The following is an 18150-nucleotide window of genomic DNA, read 5'->3' as shown; positions in this document are numbered from 1 at the left end:
AGTAAAATGTTTTTCTAACAGGCTGACAGTGACAATCACGTGAAACTGAGGCGAACTCATTCATGGTTGTCTCTGGTTATAGCACATTATATAGGCCTATATGTCCATTACACACTTTTAGGCCTTAAAATGTCTTAAATTTGTTGAATTATTGTGTTCAAGACTTAAATAAGACAGCTCTTAAATTTTCGTATGCCCACCATGGGCGAGCATTTCGCTCGCATTTGCCCCTAAAAAAAAAAAAACATGTGTGAACCAGGAAAATCACAAAAAAGAAAGAGCACAACCTGCGATTGGTCAAAAACTACAAATCCCACAATCCTCTGGCCTCAACAATAACAGTAGTTAGTGTAAGTAAGGGAGAGTGGAGCTGTCGGTGAAAAGAGGAAACAACGCCACGTCTGGTCCTGTTCTATGTTGTTGGTTCACACCGTCACCGTTTATTCGTTACGTCCGCGGTGTAAAAGGCCGTGACGCAAAGACGCGATTAGGCGCGAGACGCGGTAGACGCGACTTTTTTTTTTTGCGACGCAATACACCCGATTCTTTTATGGCGACGGGACCCTCGCGTCTTCGTCTATTTCATCAAACACGAGGAACGCTTTTTTTTCGCGCGAGCTTTTACGCGCAACCAAACGCGAGATACGCGAGATAAGCGAATTAGCGCTCGTTTTCACTCGTTTCAAAAAAAAATTCACGAGCCCGCCTATTTTCACTACAACAATTTATTTTATTTTTTTTTTCAAAGGAGGTTAAATCGAAAGCAACTGGACTTAGTTATTTACTTATTATAACTAAGTCCAGTTGCTTTCGATTTAACCTCCTTTGAAAAAAAAGTCTAGGAAGACGTTTCACCTCTCATCCAAGAGGCTTCATCAGTTCATGTAGCATCTGACCAGGCTGGGACTGGTCCAACTATCTGGTGTGGAGACTCAGTATAAGTCCAGTTGCTTTCGATTTAACCTCCTTTGAAATACTATGACCTGGACAAATGAGAATATGCACAGGCCTACAACAACATTTCTGCTCTCACCAACCATGGTAACGACGCACAGTATACTGTTATGAGACACATTATGCATCCCAACTGTATTTTTTTTAGAGGATTTTTTTTTTTTTTTTTACCAAGAATGCGCCCAAAAAAATCATGATCCAGGGGCCAAAATTCGAAACAAATATATATTTTTTTTAATCATAATTCTCATTATTCTCCTGATGTCGGTTTAATGTAAACAGATTGCGCTGATATGCGTCATGTGACAGCGGGGCAGAGCTGCAGCTGCTGTGCTGTGATGGACCTGATCAGACTGGTGGTGGTCCACAGTCAATCAGTCCCAGAGCCTTCCTATTCACCTCCAATGTAGACGCGACGTGCGCGCTCGTTACCCAAAGCGGCGCGTATCCGCGTGCATTCGGTGCGACGGCGCCGCCGTTTTCCCCCCCGTGCATGTCCGTTGCTGTGTCAGGCAGGTGTCTCCCACGGAGCTCTGCCCCGTTTCAGAGGTGAAGGAGAGACGTCGCCTCCGCGATGTAGAATGTGTTCAATTAAAGTGAAACTAACACATTATATAGGCCTATATGTCCATTACACACTGAATGGGATGTTAAATCCCATGTCTTTATTTCTTCAGTTTATTTTAATAGTAATAATTATGACTAACATTCAGTGAAGACCTAAAAATCAGTATCTCCAAAATTGAAATATTGCAATGGTTTTTATTTTTTTAAAGCATTTTTAATATAGAAATGTTGGCCTTCTGAAAACTGTCCATCTATATGCACTCAATACTTGGTTGGGGTTGAACTACTGGAAATAGACTTTTCTGTGATATTGTTAATGGTGAGCCCCCCCCCCCCCCCGACAATTCCTCTCTTTTTTGGTCCTGACCCGTTTGCATCCCTGCTTATATGAATGTGAATGATGATTAGGAGGAGTTTATATTAAGCTGTAAACTGTACAGTATATTTTAACAAATGTGCAATTTTGTAATATAAACTTTTCATGTGTGTTTTAGTTTCACAGTGCGTGGTAAAATAATAAAAGATTGTGCACCGGTCGAGCTCCAGCCTGTTCCTTTTTGGATGCCAAGGGACTGTAAAAGCTACTGTATAACAGGAGCAATTAAAAAGAAACCTTCAGATTAATTCTTTTAGACCTAAAATATTAGGAAACTAGAGGTAACAGGTTGAATTTGCCTGGAATTGTCGTTTTAACTGTTGTGTAAGTGTCTTTTTTAAAAAAAAATTTAACAAATTATACATTGAATTGCGTTTTACCAGCTGATGTTAATAAGTTGCATAAAGTAATAGAAACACATCAGACTTTCAGTTTCTTGTTTGAATCTCAGCTGGAAATAAAAAAATCCAGACACATTGACCGTTATTAATTAAGACAAATATCTCTTCTTCTCTCTTCCCTCTCAGCTGCACGATAAGTTCGAGCAGCTGAAGCGGATGCACCAGGACGAGAAGAAGAAGGTGGAGGAGAAGCGGAGAGACCTGGAGGAGGAGATGAACACCTTCAACAGGAAGAAGGTGGCGGCCGAGACGCTCTCCTTATCTCAGCCCCTGAAGAAAGACAAGGACAAGAAAAAGTAAGTCCTTGCTCTTGTTTTCTTTCTTTTCCACAACAGGAAAAAGCTGCCGTTTCCTTTTCCCCTAATCAACCCTTAATGCTTTACTCTTAATGTGTTGTGCCTTGTGGTCATTTCCTTTATCCGTCTCCCTTCTTTTCTTTTACTTCTTTTTACTCTTCAGCTCCTGTTACACGTCTTTTAACTGGAGGTTTTTTATTCCTCTGCGTCCTGTGTCGCATTAATGAGCCTTGAATTGAATGTGCTGTTGTCGACTCATCTCCAACACACAAGCGTTTCAGCTATTTTAAAGGCCTGGCATGTGTTAAGGAAACTTCCTCCCTTTTTTTTTTTTTTTTTTTGTCCTGCCCAAGCTGAACATTTCCTGTCCTTTCACTCTTTCCCTTCAACTCACTCTCATTATTCAGGACGTGAAGCGAGACGCCAGTAAAACTAAAGACAATGGCAGCTCGGCCTCTAAAATAGACGATGAGGATTTGACTTTGGTTTGTTGAACTGATGGTGCAAGACTGTGAGTTTATGAGTCGTACCGTGCAGGTGAAACGTTTCACATTTCAGCTCCTAAACTCTAAAAGCAGACGTTTGATTGACAGGACTTGAGTGACAGATTCATTATTCAGTGACACGTTAACATCCTGTCACATTAACTTCCTCTGTTTTTTATTGTACAGTACAGACTGACATGACGCGGACAGAGAGGGTAGTTTGGTGCGTTCAGGGAACCTTCAGTCTTCAGGTTTTATATGGCCAAAGCTGTTTATCCTGATCCAACAGGAAACTGTTTTATTTTAGACAAGTGCAGTTTGTGTTTCCTCATCACTCTGCCCTCATAAATGAATAAAGAAGTGTTTTCACCGTTTGTGTTGTGCAGGATAATCAGGTTTTTCCAACACGAACATATCGCTGGCTGCAGCCTGGTTTGAAAATGAGATGTTTATAATCGCTAATATATTATATTTCCCCCATTAAGTGCATTACATGATTGCTGCCTGTGTATTTGCAGCCAATCGCTTAGATCTCAGATGTTTGACGTCCCTTGAACTCACCACCGAAGAAGCGTTTTCAGAAAATCTCAGACTCAAACCTGATGAAATAGGAATAAGAGACTAAAATATGTCACCTTGATGATTCAGCAGCTTTTTCTTTTTAAAGTGTATTTTGAAGCAGCTCTGAGTCTCTGTGGACGAGTGGCTCCACCTTGTGGCGGCTCGTGGTCGTTGTTGGAGTCTGATCTTCCATTTTGTGCAGGACACGTTCCACACGTTCGCAGTTTTGTAGGTTTGTTAAGTTTCAAAGGAGAAAAAAACTTGTTTATTTACAAATATAATAAAAATACAGATGTTCAGGAGCCAGGAGAACGCTTTAAACACATCTCACACCTCACTCTGTCCGTGCTTCACTGCCTCACCCACTTTTTCTCTTTAACTTCATTTAATTTTAATTTTTTCCTTCATGTTGATTCATTCATTCGATTTATTTATTCATTCATTTATTGTTATTTATTGTTTTTTGTCGTTGTTTTTCAGTTAATTTATGGGCACTGTAAACCCTCCCACACACACGACCATGGATTTGTCCTCCATCACCATAGCAACGACAACACCTGTTTATTATTTTTTGTTTTTTTGTTTGTCTTGTTATTTTATTTTTGACATTCCATCTTGACGTTGTGCACATGGACCAAAGACACTGAGGATGATGATGATGATGATGATGATGACGATCACGATGAAGATGATGATGAGGAGACACGTTGTTCACTTTACCGTCTCATTTATTCAGGATCTTTCATTTCTGTGTTTTGTTTTGGACACTTTTTTTTATATATATATATATATATATGCATTTTTTTGTTTTTTGTTTTGTTTTTCTATGTTGTGTTCAAGATTTTCAGTTTTTTTTTTCGTGTTTTACCATCAGATACTCACAGAAATGAAATGACAGGTTGTTTCTCTTCAGCTCTTGGACCTTTTTTTTGGTACTTTACAGTGTAACACGCCGGCTCAACATCCTTCATAACTGTTCAATATGTGTTTAAAAAAATAAAACTAAAGTGTGTTTGGTTTCCTTTTCAATGCCACTTCTATAAAAATCAATAAAAGTTATTATTATTATTTTTTAAAATCTATATTGAACAGTTTGAAATGTCGTGCAGGTGTGAGTCTGTTCAGCTTTTTGTAACTCTTGAGACTTTAGATTAAAAAACATTTCACATTAGATTAAATCCCTTTATATTGAATGAGCCCACATTAAAATAAATAATACATTTAAATAAATAGCATCATTATGTAAAGCAATAAAACTGAGTTCCTGTATACTGTATATATATTCCTGCGTATACACGGGTTCTGACGACCTAAACTTTAGATTTAACTCGTTATAATAATAATAATAAAAAAAAACTTATGCAATACTCTGGTGCTGTTTCGTATTAACTCAGTAAATATATGTGAATATTTTCTGGAGCTTTCGCAGCCTAATATGCAAAAATGTACTAATTTTTTTTTGGATTATGACAATATTATTATTATTATTGTAAGAGAAGCACATATGACGATGTACAAGTGATGTAACTTTATTGTAAAACCATATGTGATCGCCTTGATGTGAGTCATGTTACAGTGGACACACACACATAGAGACACACATGAAGCCAGTATCTACACACACACACACACACACACACAAGCCTCAGCTGTAGAAGAGTTTACGCTCAGAGACGAGAGCAGCTGTATTTACTGTCTGTCGATGGAAATAAAACGCCCCGCCCCCCAACTTCCTGTCGCCTGTTCATGTGTTTCTCTCATCACGATTTTGGATCGACGGGTTTTCAACTGGGAGGGAGATTAAAGGTGAAAAAACACACACACACACACAGGTTGTCAGTCTGAGACGCTGTGTTTCCTGTTTGGCTGCAGAGCTCAGTGATGTTTGTTCTTTTATTGACTTTGTGCAAAGGAAGTAAATGTGTGAGTCTGTGTCAGTGTTGGTAGGAAATGTTGGTTAACAGTGTGTGGAAAGATAAGTGCTGTGTGTGTGTGTGTGTGTGTGTGTGTTGACACAAACTGCAGCTGGTTTTACGTAAAAACCACACGGCTGCTTCTCAACATCTTCATCTTGTTCTGGACTGAAAACAGTTCCAGCAGCGACATAAAGGACGAGGACAGAGGTGGAGATTTTGGATCAATTTTTTAAAAGTTTAGTTAAGTTTAGCTCAACTTTTATTGTCCCCCTCGCCTCCCATCGTACCACACAGACAAATTGAGCAAATGAATAAGTTAAAATTAAATTAAAGTTGATTTATATTGCACTTTTCTCAGACAAATGTCACAAATAGAAAATATAAACGTTGTTTCAGCAGTTCACCTAAAACAGACACGTGCAATGATACTGTAGACACAATCAACTATAAGACAGGGATACTATTCAAAGATTTAAAAAAAGAAAAGCTAGGATAATAATGAAAAATGTTAAAAGATAACAATAATGCATGAGAATAAAAACCTTCAGAGCATATCCTTACTATCAGTTACAGACATTTCAGTGCTTGTATAGCAAATGGAATAAAATATGTTGCTCGCTTATATTAGTAACTGTTGAGAAATGAGATTAAGCAAATATTATACGATATGATGATTAAGATTGATTCTTTTCTGGGTTTCTTAATCATACACTTGCACATATACATACCTCATTATCCAAGTGCATGCAAAAAAACACAAACAAACCAACAAACCAGTCACTTTAGCTCATATTAACCTTGTGAGGTTTTTATATACATCAGTAAGAACGCATTCATCATGTTAGGTTTATACTTTTACTATACAAACACATCCAACAATCTCCATATCTGCTCAGACACGTCCTGTTCTCTATTTTTATAGCAACATCACTCTCCAAGGCTCCAGATTGAGGGTGTGCAAGTACATTTTTCATCTACTTGCACATGTGCAACCAGTAAATTTGCTGGGGGTTTTTTTATAAAACTGGAGAAACTGGCGACTTTAAGAAACTGGAATCTGTCATTACAGGTGTCAGGTCGATGTGTGTGAGGATCATGAATGAAAAGGAAATGTGAATATTTGCTTTGCCAGTCGATTTACAGTGTACGCCCCTAAATTTTCCACTTGCGCTCTTAAAGTTTTAAGTTAGGGACGTTGTTAGTCTCTCCAAAGAGATCAGTTATTTTTACTGCAGACTCATAAAGTCCCTTAGAATAACCTTTAAAACATACAGTATTATACAGTGTTTATTCAGATGATTGAACTATTAATTAGTTGATCAGATCACATGACTGAAAAAACAGTGAGTTCTTCATTTTATTTATTGTATCTTCTCGTCTTTATTTAACCCCAGTGTCTGAGTGATTCACTGAAGTCCAGACGTCACAGCTCAGTTGTGCCTCTCTGTTTTTTTTATTCTGAGCAGCACCTGCAGAGCCCAGTGGATCTGATCCAACAGGACAATCTGTTCAGAGCTCTCTGAGCACAGCACACACACACACACAGGACAACATGGTCGGTGAAACACTGTAAAGCTGCAGTCAAACAGAATTAAGACTCAGACTTCAGGAAACGACATTAGTGAGGCTGAGGTGTAAACCGTCTCACTAAAGTGGAGCCATTAAACTGTTCTGACTGTTCACTTCACACACTAGATAACTGAGATTGCTGAAAACATTTCCCACCAGAAAAATGATTTTTTTTTTTAAATTAGAGGTTCACTATAATGAAAACAGAAATGGTGAGTAAAAACCTTCTGACTCACTGAACCTGAATTATAAGAATGAACCTTTAATTTGGATTCAGTTTGACTTACACAAGAGCTTATTATATATCTATACTTCATTAGTTATGATATAACTGCTGTGTTTCACCATATGTTATATTTATATTTTAAATGTTTGACATGACAGAAATCAAATTAAATCAGTATTTCTTGTGTTCAAACAGTCTGTATTTCTTGACAGATCAAAACAAGAACAAAACAACCTAGACTCATATTCCTTAATCACTAAAACACTGTGTTCTCTAGATATCACATTCACAAGGCCTGAACAGCCTCTTCTTTTTTGACGTTTAGTGACGTCATAACGGACGACTTTGACCTCTGGACTCTAATCAGTTCATCTGTCAGTCTGGTTTCATCAAAGTTTTACTGAGATTATATCGTCTCCATGAGAATATGGACACGTTTTAAGTTTAAATGTGTTTCAGCCTCTGTCACCAAAAAACATTTACTGCCGCCTACATTACCCACAATGCAACTCAACCATCAACAGTTTAGATTCTGATGCGTTTGTAGTCAGAGATCGGACACAATCAGAATAAAATCCACGTAAATTAAATATAATTTGAGATAAGACACGGATTTTCACCTCAAACACAAAAAAAAATTTCGACTTGAACAAAAGAGAAAAAAAAAAAACACAGACACTTGAGACTTTTGTAGTTGTAGCTTTATTTCTGTGGTCGTAGCTGCCTCAGTATCAAGAGGAATATGAAAGAAGGAAAAACAAAATAATAAAAAAAACTTAAACATTGGTCACGATGAGACAGTGAACTCATCATCGGTTTCAGTCACTGCTTCATCCTCACGTTTATATAATGTATCAGACGACATTATACGTAAAGTTTGAACTGAATCACGTCAGTAGCATGATGAACAACTGAACAAACACATGGTCGATTATTATTGGTGACCTCGTTCTGGATGAGATCGTTAACATATGTCATCTATTGAAACTTTAAACGAACACAATGATGCATTGATCAGTGATCGGTTAATCTCATTCTGCTCTAGTGTTGAACTAAACCTAAAGGTGCTTGTGTCTGATATGTAACAGTTACAGTATAAAACCTAAAATCAGAGCAGGATCAAGAATAAAAAAAAAGGTTTAAAAAACAAAATTAAAAAAAAGCCATTTGCAGCATTTAGTTAAGAAATTAAAGCTTCTTTTTTTGTGGAGAGTAACTTATGTAAATAACTGGTGAATAAAAACTTAAAGCACAAAGATGTTTAGTACAAGTAAGTAAAAGGTTAAAACAATTTTTAAAAAAAAGAAGAAAAAAAAAGTTGTGGAAAAATATAATTATTTGCATTAATTTAAAAAAAGGTTTTCTTCAAAGTGCTATGTGTGGCTCTGAGAGGAACCTGAGCACCAACAAACTAAACCAGGATCGACTCCTCTCAAACATAAAAAAAAAATCCACTCTGGGCCTCAACCACGCTCACTATAAACACACACACACGCACACAAACAGACACACACACGTCTGATTCTTCTCCTTCACCTCCAGCCAGTGAAACAAAACTAATTGTTGTGGATACAAAATGACAGGAAGGTTAAAAAAGTAGAAAACACATAATAATAATAATTATAATAATAATAAAGGAGCAAACTTAAATGGACCAAGAAAAACTTTTCCATTTCATTTCAGTCAGACTCAAATATTCAACACGAACGCAGACGTGAACTCACACGGATCCAGATTCACATTTAGTCGACACGTCGTTGTGCACAGTCGGGATTAAAACAGCGACTTTAAATTTCTACTCTCATCATCATCATCAAATCTTCCTCTAAATCAAAAGATCCTACAGAAAAAACTCACATCTGCTGGTTTTTTTAACGTTGTGTAACATAAAAAAAAAAGGGGAAACTGTGCACTAGTGAGGAGGCGGATGCTGCGATTGATTAACCGTCGATCGATCGATTGATCGTCCGTCCTGTCAGTTGACGGCCGGGTGGAGCGGCGGACAGGGGGAGGAGGAGGCGTCTTTCTGCTGCTGGGGATCGAACAGACCCTTGACGTCGCTCCCGTCCTCCCTCGGTGTCGTCTGCTCGTTGTACAAACACCAGAAACCGTCGTAATACTCATCGGCGTCTCCCTGATCACCGCCAGCGATGCGCCGTCGGCTCCACCTTCGTCCTTTCTCCTCTTCCTCGTTCTCCTCGTCGTCCTGGATCTGGGCGCTGTCGAAGATGTAGACGGCGTTGGGCGGCAGGGAGAACTCCAGGCTGTGCAGGTACTCGTCCACCATCTCTTTGCAGTGGATGAACTCTGCACTGTCGACCTGAGAGACGGAGAGAAAAGAACCACGAGGTTAAACACCTGAAGCTGGAACAGGAAGCGACACACAGGACTGCACTGCAAAAACTCAAAATCTTTCCAAGAATATATTCGTCTTATTTCTAGTAGAAAAATCTGCCAGTGAAAGCATTGTGCTTGTAATAAGAAATAAATAAAAACTTGCTTTCACTGGCAAAATTTTCTACTTATTTCCAGTGAAAATATGCTTAAAGGGACAACGAGGAGTTTTGGAAAAGCGAAGCATTTTCACACTACATTTATGAGCCTCTTTGACCGGCGCAAGACAGACTCATGTTTTCATTCATCAAGAATTAAAGTCAGAGGTTCGAAGAAGATCACATACCGTCGTAGTTTCGACCATAAACGGCGATTCGGCGGCGTTATTATCATGACTCGCCGCGAAACCGAAAGTAAGGAAACGCTGGTCGGCTCAACCAGCATCTCCGCCACCACTAATAATAACAAAATAACGATAGAGACAAAACGATATATTTATCGAAAATGGGCCCATTAACAAGTGTGGGTAGCGGAGATTCATCCACATTAACATGAGACTTTTATATAACCAAATAGAAACTCCTCGTTGTCCCTTTAAAAGAAGTAAAAAGTGTCTAAAAACAAGCTACTTTTAAATGTGATGAGTCTTATTTTAAAGCAGAAGTGAGTGATCCGGTCGTTTTCGCTAATGCTGCGTTCCAGGCAGGCTTTTGAAATCGTAAATTACAGCTTCAAGTCACAACTTACGACTTTGTAGCGTTCCAGGCAACCCACTCGTGTTTTTCCGACCTGTTTTACCGGTGAAAGTCACTATAACGGCCACTCGTAACTTCCGACCGGTGAACTCGTACCAGATCGAACTGGTACCACTTCACGGTCGGAAAAATACGAGTTTCCTTGAACGCACCATAACAGTCCTCGTCGCTACGTCACCACATTCACGGCGTTCCTTGGCTGCACACACAGCCCTGCATGCCGTTCTCTCTCCTCATTGGATAAAAACTGTAGGATACGAGAAAAGTTTTCTCCTCGGCTCAGAGCAGAGTGACTGACAGACCCGTGTTTCAGTCCAAACACTCTATGTAAGTGATTGCTGTCGGAAGATATAACTATTTAAAGCAGATATCAGCTTCACGGCCGTTTCGGCTAATGCTGCGTTCAAGGCAGGCTTTTGAAACCGTAAGTTACAGCTTCAAGTCACAACTACGACTTGGTAGCGTTCCAGGTAACCCGTAGCTCGTGTTTTTACCATCCTGTTGTCTGTGAAAGTTCCCTATAACGGCCACTCGTAACTTCCGACCCGTGAACTCGTACCAGATCGAACTGGTATGACTTCACAGGAAGGAAAAACACAAAGTACGAGTTTCTTTGAACGCACCATGAGTTAGCAGCCCCCGCCCTTGTCAGGCATCAATTGGTCCTCGTGCTACGTCACCACATTCACGCGCATCCCTTGGCTGCACACACAGCCCTTCATGCCGTTCTCTCTCCTCATTGGATAACACTTGTATCCCACAAGGAAAATTTTCTCCTCGGGTTACAGCAGAGCAGAGTGACGGAGAGACTCGTGTTTAGGCTGAAATACTTCATGTAAGTGATTGCTGACGGAAAATAGGACTATTTAGGACTTATATTAACAAAAACATTCCACTGATATCTGCTTTAAGACTTATATTAACACAAATATATCACTCACTTCTGCTTTAAGTATAATGAGATTTGTTTTGACTAGAAATAAGACAAATATTCTTGGTAAGACTTTGAGTTTTTGCAGTGTGAACACAGAGACGAGACACGGCCGAGACATGACTTGGACTTGTGCACTAAACAAACTTGGTCAAACAGGTTTGTGCACAAGAGTTTTAGAGGGGAACTAATCTGCACTTTTTCGCGGTTTTGGTGGCTTATATTTTCACTTCTGTAAAAACTCGCTGCTAACCCTCCTCCCCTCCCGGCCATGTGCATTTGTTTTACAACAAAGCCTAAGAAAAGGCAATCCGTGGAGCAATGTCTACAGAAGTTGGTAACGTTAACAAGACGTTACAGATTACGGGCTGTGTTTGTCCATGTTTCTCACAGAGACGAGAGCTGGGACACCGGGTCGGAGGCTCTGATCTTACAAGGTTGGTTTTCGGCCAAGAGACGCTAGGCAGAGAGCCTCCACTCTCCCTCATAACAAGTCATTTAACCATCACAATTATTTAAAAGCTGTTTAATTAAAGTAAAAATCTTGCATAGTTCCAGTTAAACTTCTCAACTCTAACAGAGAGCGATAAATAACTTATCTTCTATCCGTCTTACCTGCACCTCACACATCTCCACTACTCACTGTTATGTATTTATTAATTTCCCTCCCATATAAAATATAAAATATTTCCAAAGTATATAATTGTAATATTTTCATGCTGCTGTAACACAAGTCATTTCATAGCCTGGGGTTAATAAAAAAATTATCTTAAAGCAGAACTAAGCGGAATATTTGTGTTTATATAAGTGATTGCTGTCGGAAGATGTAACTATTTAAGACTTATATAGAGTGTTTGGTCTGAAACACGGGTCTGTCAGTCACTCTGCTCTGCTGTAAGCCGAGGAGAAAACTTTCCTTGTATTCTACAACCTTTATCCAATGAGGAGAGAGAACGGCATAAAGGGGCAGTCCTCTCTGTGTGTGCAGCCAAGGGATGTGGTGACGTAGGGACGAGGGCGGGGGCTGCTAACTCCATCAGCTGACAAAAAGTTAGCCAAAACGACCGGATCGCTTACTTCTGCTTTAATCTTAATCTAGATCTCACTCCTCCAACATCCTCCTCCCTCGGTTTCCTCAATGTTGCTGCTCTCACCGCAGTAAAGAAAAATCACTGCGCCTTGTTCTAAAACAGGATCAACCGGTTCAAACTTGTTCTTTCACACAGGAAATAAAAATAAAGTTTGGACTCTAAAGAGAAAAACGAGGCATCAGGGTGAAACTTCAAACCTTTGCATAAAACTATAATTAAAGTTTTGTTTATGTGTGTAAACCTGATCTTTAGCTTTGTTCGCTCTGCTCTTACCTGTGCTTTCTTCAACAGGTCGGTGAAGACGGAGAACCAGTCGGGCGTCAGCGCCTCCAGCTCCAAGGTGATGATGGCCAAAGCCAACGTGGAGCCTTTGAACTGCCAGAGCTGGTGGCAGGCCATACAGTGCTGCACCTGCCTGGTCCACAGCGCCGCCTGGAAGCCCGGCGGCGTCTTCTGAGGCCCCGGCCTGGGGAGGACGCCGGAGCCGAGCCCGATGGACGGAACGAGGTGGGGGTGGGCGGAGACGAGCAGGGCGTGGAACTGAGGTGGAGACGAGAAAAACACAGAGAGAAAGAGAGAAGGGGGACGAGACCAAAACGTTAGGGCATAATGATGTCATAACTGTGTCATCTTCATCTGTCAATCAATCTACTGCTGCATCATTACGTCATCGTTACATCTTCATCCACCCAGGACGCCACAGTCTGTCACAGCTTCACCGCTGCTTCAACAGCCACAGTAATAAATAAATAAACCTGCAGCCGTGCAAAAGGAGGTTTTTACTAACAGAGCCCCTCCTCCCCCTCCTCCCATCTGCCCGAGGAGTCGTCGTGATCTTGTCCGTGTCGTATCGTACGTGCAGTGAAATAAATCACAACCTGAAGAGACTCAAAAAAAAACCAACCAAACCAAACTTTGGACTTCTGTCTCGCACCGAGTGAAACACTCAACAACTACAACAACAAGCAGCACCGACACGAACCAGTTGCAAACACGTTCACGTCATGTTCACTATCGTCAAACGTCGTCTTTGTGTTTTTTCTCCCTCATCCACGCTGTGTTTTTTTTCGCTCATTTGCTTCTGTGTCTTTTACTCTGTAGCACAAATAAGCCATGAGAGACAGAGAGAGAGGGTTTAAAGAGAGGAGGTGGATTCAGAAGCAGCAGCAGCAGCAGCGTGGTGCCAAAGTCAAAAGTTAATCCCTTGAAAAACAAAATAATTAACAAGTATCACCCTCTCGACTTCTCTCTAAAGTCTCCTCCTCCTCCTCCTTAAGTATTTTGGAAACACACAAAATTCAGGGTGATGTTGTAGCACAGAAAGAAAAAAAAACTGGACGTTGAAACGATTCTGTCTTTTCCCGAGTTTCCTTTGGTTGTTGAATCATATCCAGAGAGATAACGTGAAGCACTCTTTATTTATTTATTCTCATCAAAGTGTCAAAGTGACGAGTCTGTGACAAGTTACTGAGAGATTTTATGGATCAATGTTTTATAGATGATGGAGAGAAAAAAGAAAAAAAAAACTCTTTATCTAGGAGAAGAATCACAGAGTAATTTTTCTTCAGGGCCGGGGGGAGGGGGAATGTAATTGTGAGATATTAACGGTATAATTAAAGCATTTATTTGGGGAAAAAAATATTTATTTGATAGTATAAAAAGAGAAATGTCTTTATTTTATTATTATAGCTTTTATTAATGCATTATGTCTCTTTATTTTGAAAGTCTTGGGGGTTTTGTATGACTCTAAGTGAAGTGCTAGGACAATAGATTCACATCAATAACTGTAAAACCTGTAACAGGACAGAAAAGTCACATTTCTGTGTTTTGCTGAAGACGCTTTTTTTTCTGTTTTATTTTATTTTTATTTTGGTGACAATTTCTGGTTTGTGGCTTTAAATGATAAGTTTCTGCCCTGCAGCAAATTCAAGCTCCAACTCTTCATTTATCTCCTGAAACGAGGACGTTCTTCGAGATTATTGACTCACAACAACGACTCCACAAATCAGCTGGGAACATTTCCAAGGACAGGTCGTCAATATCTTTCCGATAGTGTGGATCAATAACAGTGTGTAAACTTATTTATGTCAAGAACATTTATGGGCTGTATTCATAAAGCATACAACTGCAAACTGCTCCGCCTCCTCATTCACTGGCAGTCCTGTCCCGGGCTTCATTTGCTTTTATTTTGATAGGATACTTCCTTCCTCCCAGAATGCATCACTCCATATCAAAACTTCCTGTTCTGCATCGTTAGTTTAACACTGTGTTGGATTGTTTGTTTAAAACTCTTCCCTAATGAATCATATCGAGACAAAGATGAGATAAAATTGAATTTTGAACAATGTTGAGTCCCATTTTATTTTTTTTTATTTTTTTAAAAATCCCCTGTAGCGCCTGTGATTTGGATATTTATTGACACTGGTCAAATTATGATTTCAATGACACCCAAAAAAATCAGATTATAGCAGAGTATTATGGACAAAATGTCAATATTTCAGTCTGGACAAAGGTTTATATAATAAGCAGCTACTGAAGTTTTAAAGATTGTTGCACTAAACATCATGTTAATTATTAAAACTGACTTTTTAAAATAACATTGTGATATTTAGAATAAACGTAAAGACTCAGTTGTTAAATCATCACATCACCGGGTGACATCTTGTTTGCGTTATGAATACAGCCCTGGGCCCAAGTGCATGATGGGACATAAATAATAATAATGATGATGATGTGTTGTGTGTGTCGACTGTCCTGCAACGATTTGTGAAGGTCAAAGTTTAAACTACGTCGTCTTTAGATCCAAGTGCTGAAACAACATTGTGCCATAAAGTGAGTTCACACAGAAACAAACTGTGTCAATGATCTGCAGCGTTTTCTCCACTCACACCCCCTCACCTGTGTGTCCGTTAATGTTTCCTGATGTTTGAGTTAATTAACAAGCTCATGCGCACGCACACGCACACACACTACCCCTGGTGGCAGCAGGTTTGTGTTTGAGGGGGCGGAGCCGTCAAGTCTTAGTGCCATGGCCTCAATGTTTAGGTTTTAACCTGATAGAGAAAACCGGAGAAAATATCACCCGGTTCTGTTCACACAACCTGCTAAAAACGACGCCTGCCACATTTTTGTTCACATGGGAACAAACGGGAACTGAAACTGGTCTGGACTGTGTGGTTGATGCCGACGAACGAGAACAACAGTCACTAAAGTTGTTTTAGAGGTAAATTCATGCAAAACCGCTGATGTGCGTTCCTGTCGGAGTCAGTTTTTCATCAAGCAGTCTCTGCATTTACCTCGAAAACGGCTCTGTTTCGTAACGTTCTGTTATTATCTCATAGCGTGGTGAATGTGCAGGTCACAACTTGTCCACCAGGCTCACGGCTCTGCTCCGCCGTTCTAAAAATAGCTTGCACCGACAATTAAAGGTAACGAACCTACTGCTATGACTATAGGGATTATGGCAATGGGCCAATTTGCCAAAATGTTGAACTATCCCTTTAAAACCGTCACAGTCACTGTCTGAGCACAGTTTTATTCTTGTGTCTTGACAAATGTAAATCTAACTGATCTCTAATCAGATCCTTTGGTACATTTTTCAGTCTCTGCTGCAGCGATTTTTAAAACGAAGGACAAACTGAAGGACCAGTGCCATTGTGCACTATTGTGTTTTCAGGTTAAAGGGATAGTTCACCCAAAATTCAAATTTCACTCATTATCTACTCACCCTCATGTCAACTAATAGCTGTGAGAATTTTCAGAGTCTTCCGTTCCTTCTCTGAGTTACGGGGGGGTCTGCGCAGCAGTATTTGTCCATATAATGGTTGTGAATGGACACCACGTTTCTTCGTCCAAAAAGACACACCAAAAAACATCCAAATACCTCCATACTGCTCGTCTGTAATGTTCCTCTTGTATTGAAGCCCCGACATGAGAAATTGTTCCGCCGGTCAGTGCAAATCACGTGAGATTTGCACTTACACAGGCAGAGCAGTGAACTGAGACACTGGGAACTTCCGATAAAAAACAAGCTTAAGATATAGACTTATTTAATTTTTTTCGGAACAATTTCTCATGTCGGGGCTTCAATACAAGAGGGACATTACAGACGAGCAGTATGGAGGTATTTGGATGTTTTTTGGTGTGTCTTTTTGGACAAAGAAACGTGGTGTCCATTCACAACCATTATATGGACAAATACTGCTGCGCGGACCCCCCCGTAACTCAGAGAAGGAACGGAGGACTCTGAAAATTCTCACAGCTCTTAGTTGACATGAGGGTGAGTAGATAATGAGTGAAATTTGAATTTTGGGTGAACTATCCCTTTAAGCAACAACAAAAAAACAGACACAGGACCTGAACTCTCAGACTTTCTCTGACGGTTCAGCTTCAGTTTTAAGAAACAAACTAAACAATTAAAAAAAAACACTGTTGTCGTGTTTTCCTGTGAATCTTTAACTCACTATGTGGATGAAGTCGACCGCTGTCGCCGTCATCAGGTCCCAGTTCAGTTTGTCCAGGATGATCCTCTCCATGCGGAAAATCTCCCGTGACGAAAAGTTGCATCCGCTCAGAACGACCAGGTCTTTGACTGAACCTACGACCTGTTCAGACCAGAGGAGGAGAAATAAACTCAGTGTTTCCGACACTTCAGACACTGACGTTTTTTTTTGGTTTGTTTTGAGATTTCTCACCTCGTCTTCTTCATTGATCTTGGCAGCGAGGACCAGTGAGGTAAAAGCGATGCACTTCAGGTATTTTTGATGAGCCTGAAGGGGAGAAAAAAAGAGAAAAATGTGTGAGTTTGTTGTTTGTCTCAAAAAAAAGCACGTATGTGTTGCTTTTACAGATTTTAAATTGTTGTTGTGAGTGGATCTGAGAAACCATCATATACAGGCCGATGTCTCTGATGAGGAATATGATCCTTCAATGAGACAGGTGTATGGTGTTTGATCTGAATTAGGTCATTTCGACCTCAGAAAACTCATATTGGACCATTAAGTATCCACTGATTTATGTGTTTATTTTTAAATCACAAAAGTCTCATGGGATTAAGTGAGATTTTATATCCACACAGTGAAAAAGGTCAACTTCACTGCGACGTCACAATGTTGTTTTTTTTGCAAAGACATTTGAGGGCTGCTGTTTGTTGCTCCAACTCAGGAAGAGAGATAGAGAACAGGGCCCGTATTCCTAAAGATTCTAAGAATCCTCTCAGAGAGCTCCTAACTTAACCTAAAAATTCCTAGCAAGGAGTCTTAGCTTAGGAGTGATTCCAGAACACTCTCAGAGAACTCTGAGCAAGGAATGGACAGAAACTCCTATCTTAGTGAGGAGGTGTGGTTGACCCCCGTTGCTAGGTATGAGTCATCATTTCAAACGCTGTGATTGGTTGATCCATAAAGTTAGATAAAGGGGCGGTGTTTAGCTCAGTTGGTAGAGCAGCCGCCCCATGTGTTGAGGCTATAGTCCTCGCTGCAGGTGACCCGGTTTGAATCCTGTGTCGAGCAGTCCTATCATGTCATTCCCTCTCTTTCTGCTTCCTCTCTCTCTCTCAACTGTTCTGTCAATTAAAGACCAAAAAGCCCAAAAAACCTACTTAAAAAAAAGCTAGATTAAGAAATTTACTTTTGGTGATAACGGGCAAAGGATGGACCCTCAAATCGATAAATTTAACCATAGAATCCA

General features: G+C 40.0%; 1 protein-coding gene across 2 annotated transcripts in view; it reads left to right on the top strand.

Annotated features, from left to right (window-relative positions):
- The window catches only part of septin8a (septin 8a), a 47131-nt gene extending 34135 nt beyond the window's left edge, over positions 1–12996 (top strand). Inside the window, exons 9-10 of one of the 2 annotated variants that reach the window (XM_083986255.1) lie at positions 2425–2594; positions 12754–12996. In XM_083986255.1, coding sequence (XP_083842381.1) covers positions 2425–2594; positions 12754–12919 — 336 coding nt within the window. In that variant the 3' untranslated portion in view covers positions 12920–12996. Of the gene's footprint in view, positions 1–2424; positions 2595–4120; positions 5351–12753 lie in introns of those variants that run through there. The other variant, XM_083986254.1, reaches the window with a different exon arrangement.
- The last annotated feature ends 5154 nt before the right edge of the window (positions 12997–18150 follow it).

The sequence above is a fragment of the Trachurus trachurus genome, assembly GCF_905171665.1.
Source record: "Trachurus trachurus genome assembly, chromosome: 14".
In the NCBI taxonomy this organism is placed as follows: Eukaryota; Metazoa; Chordata; class Actinopteri; order Carangiformes; family Carangidae; genus Trachurus; species Trachurus trachurus.
Note: the sequence above shows the minus strand (reverse complement) of the source record. Positions and strands in the feature narration are given on the sequence as shown.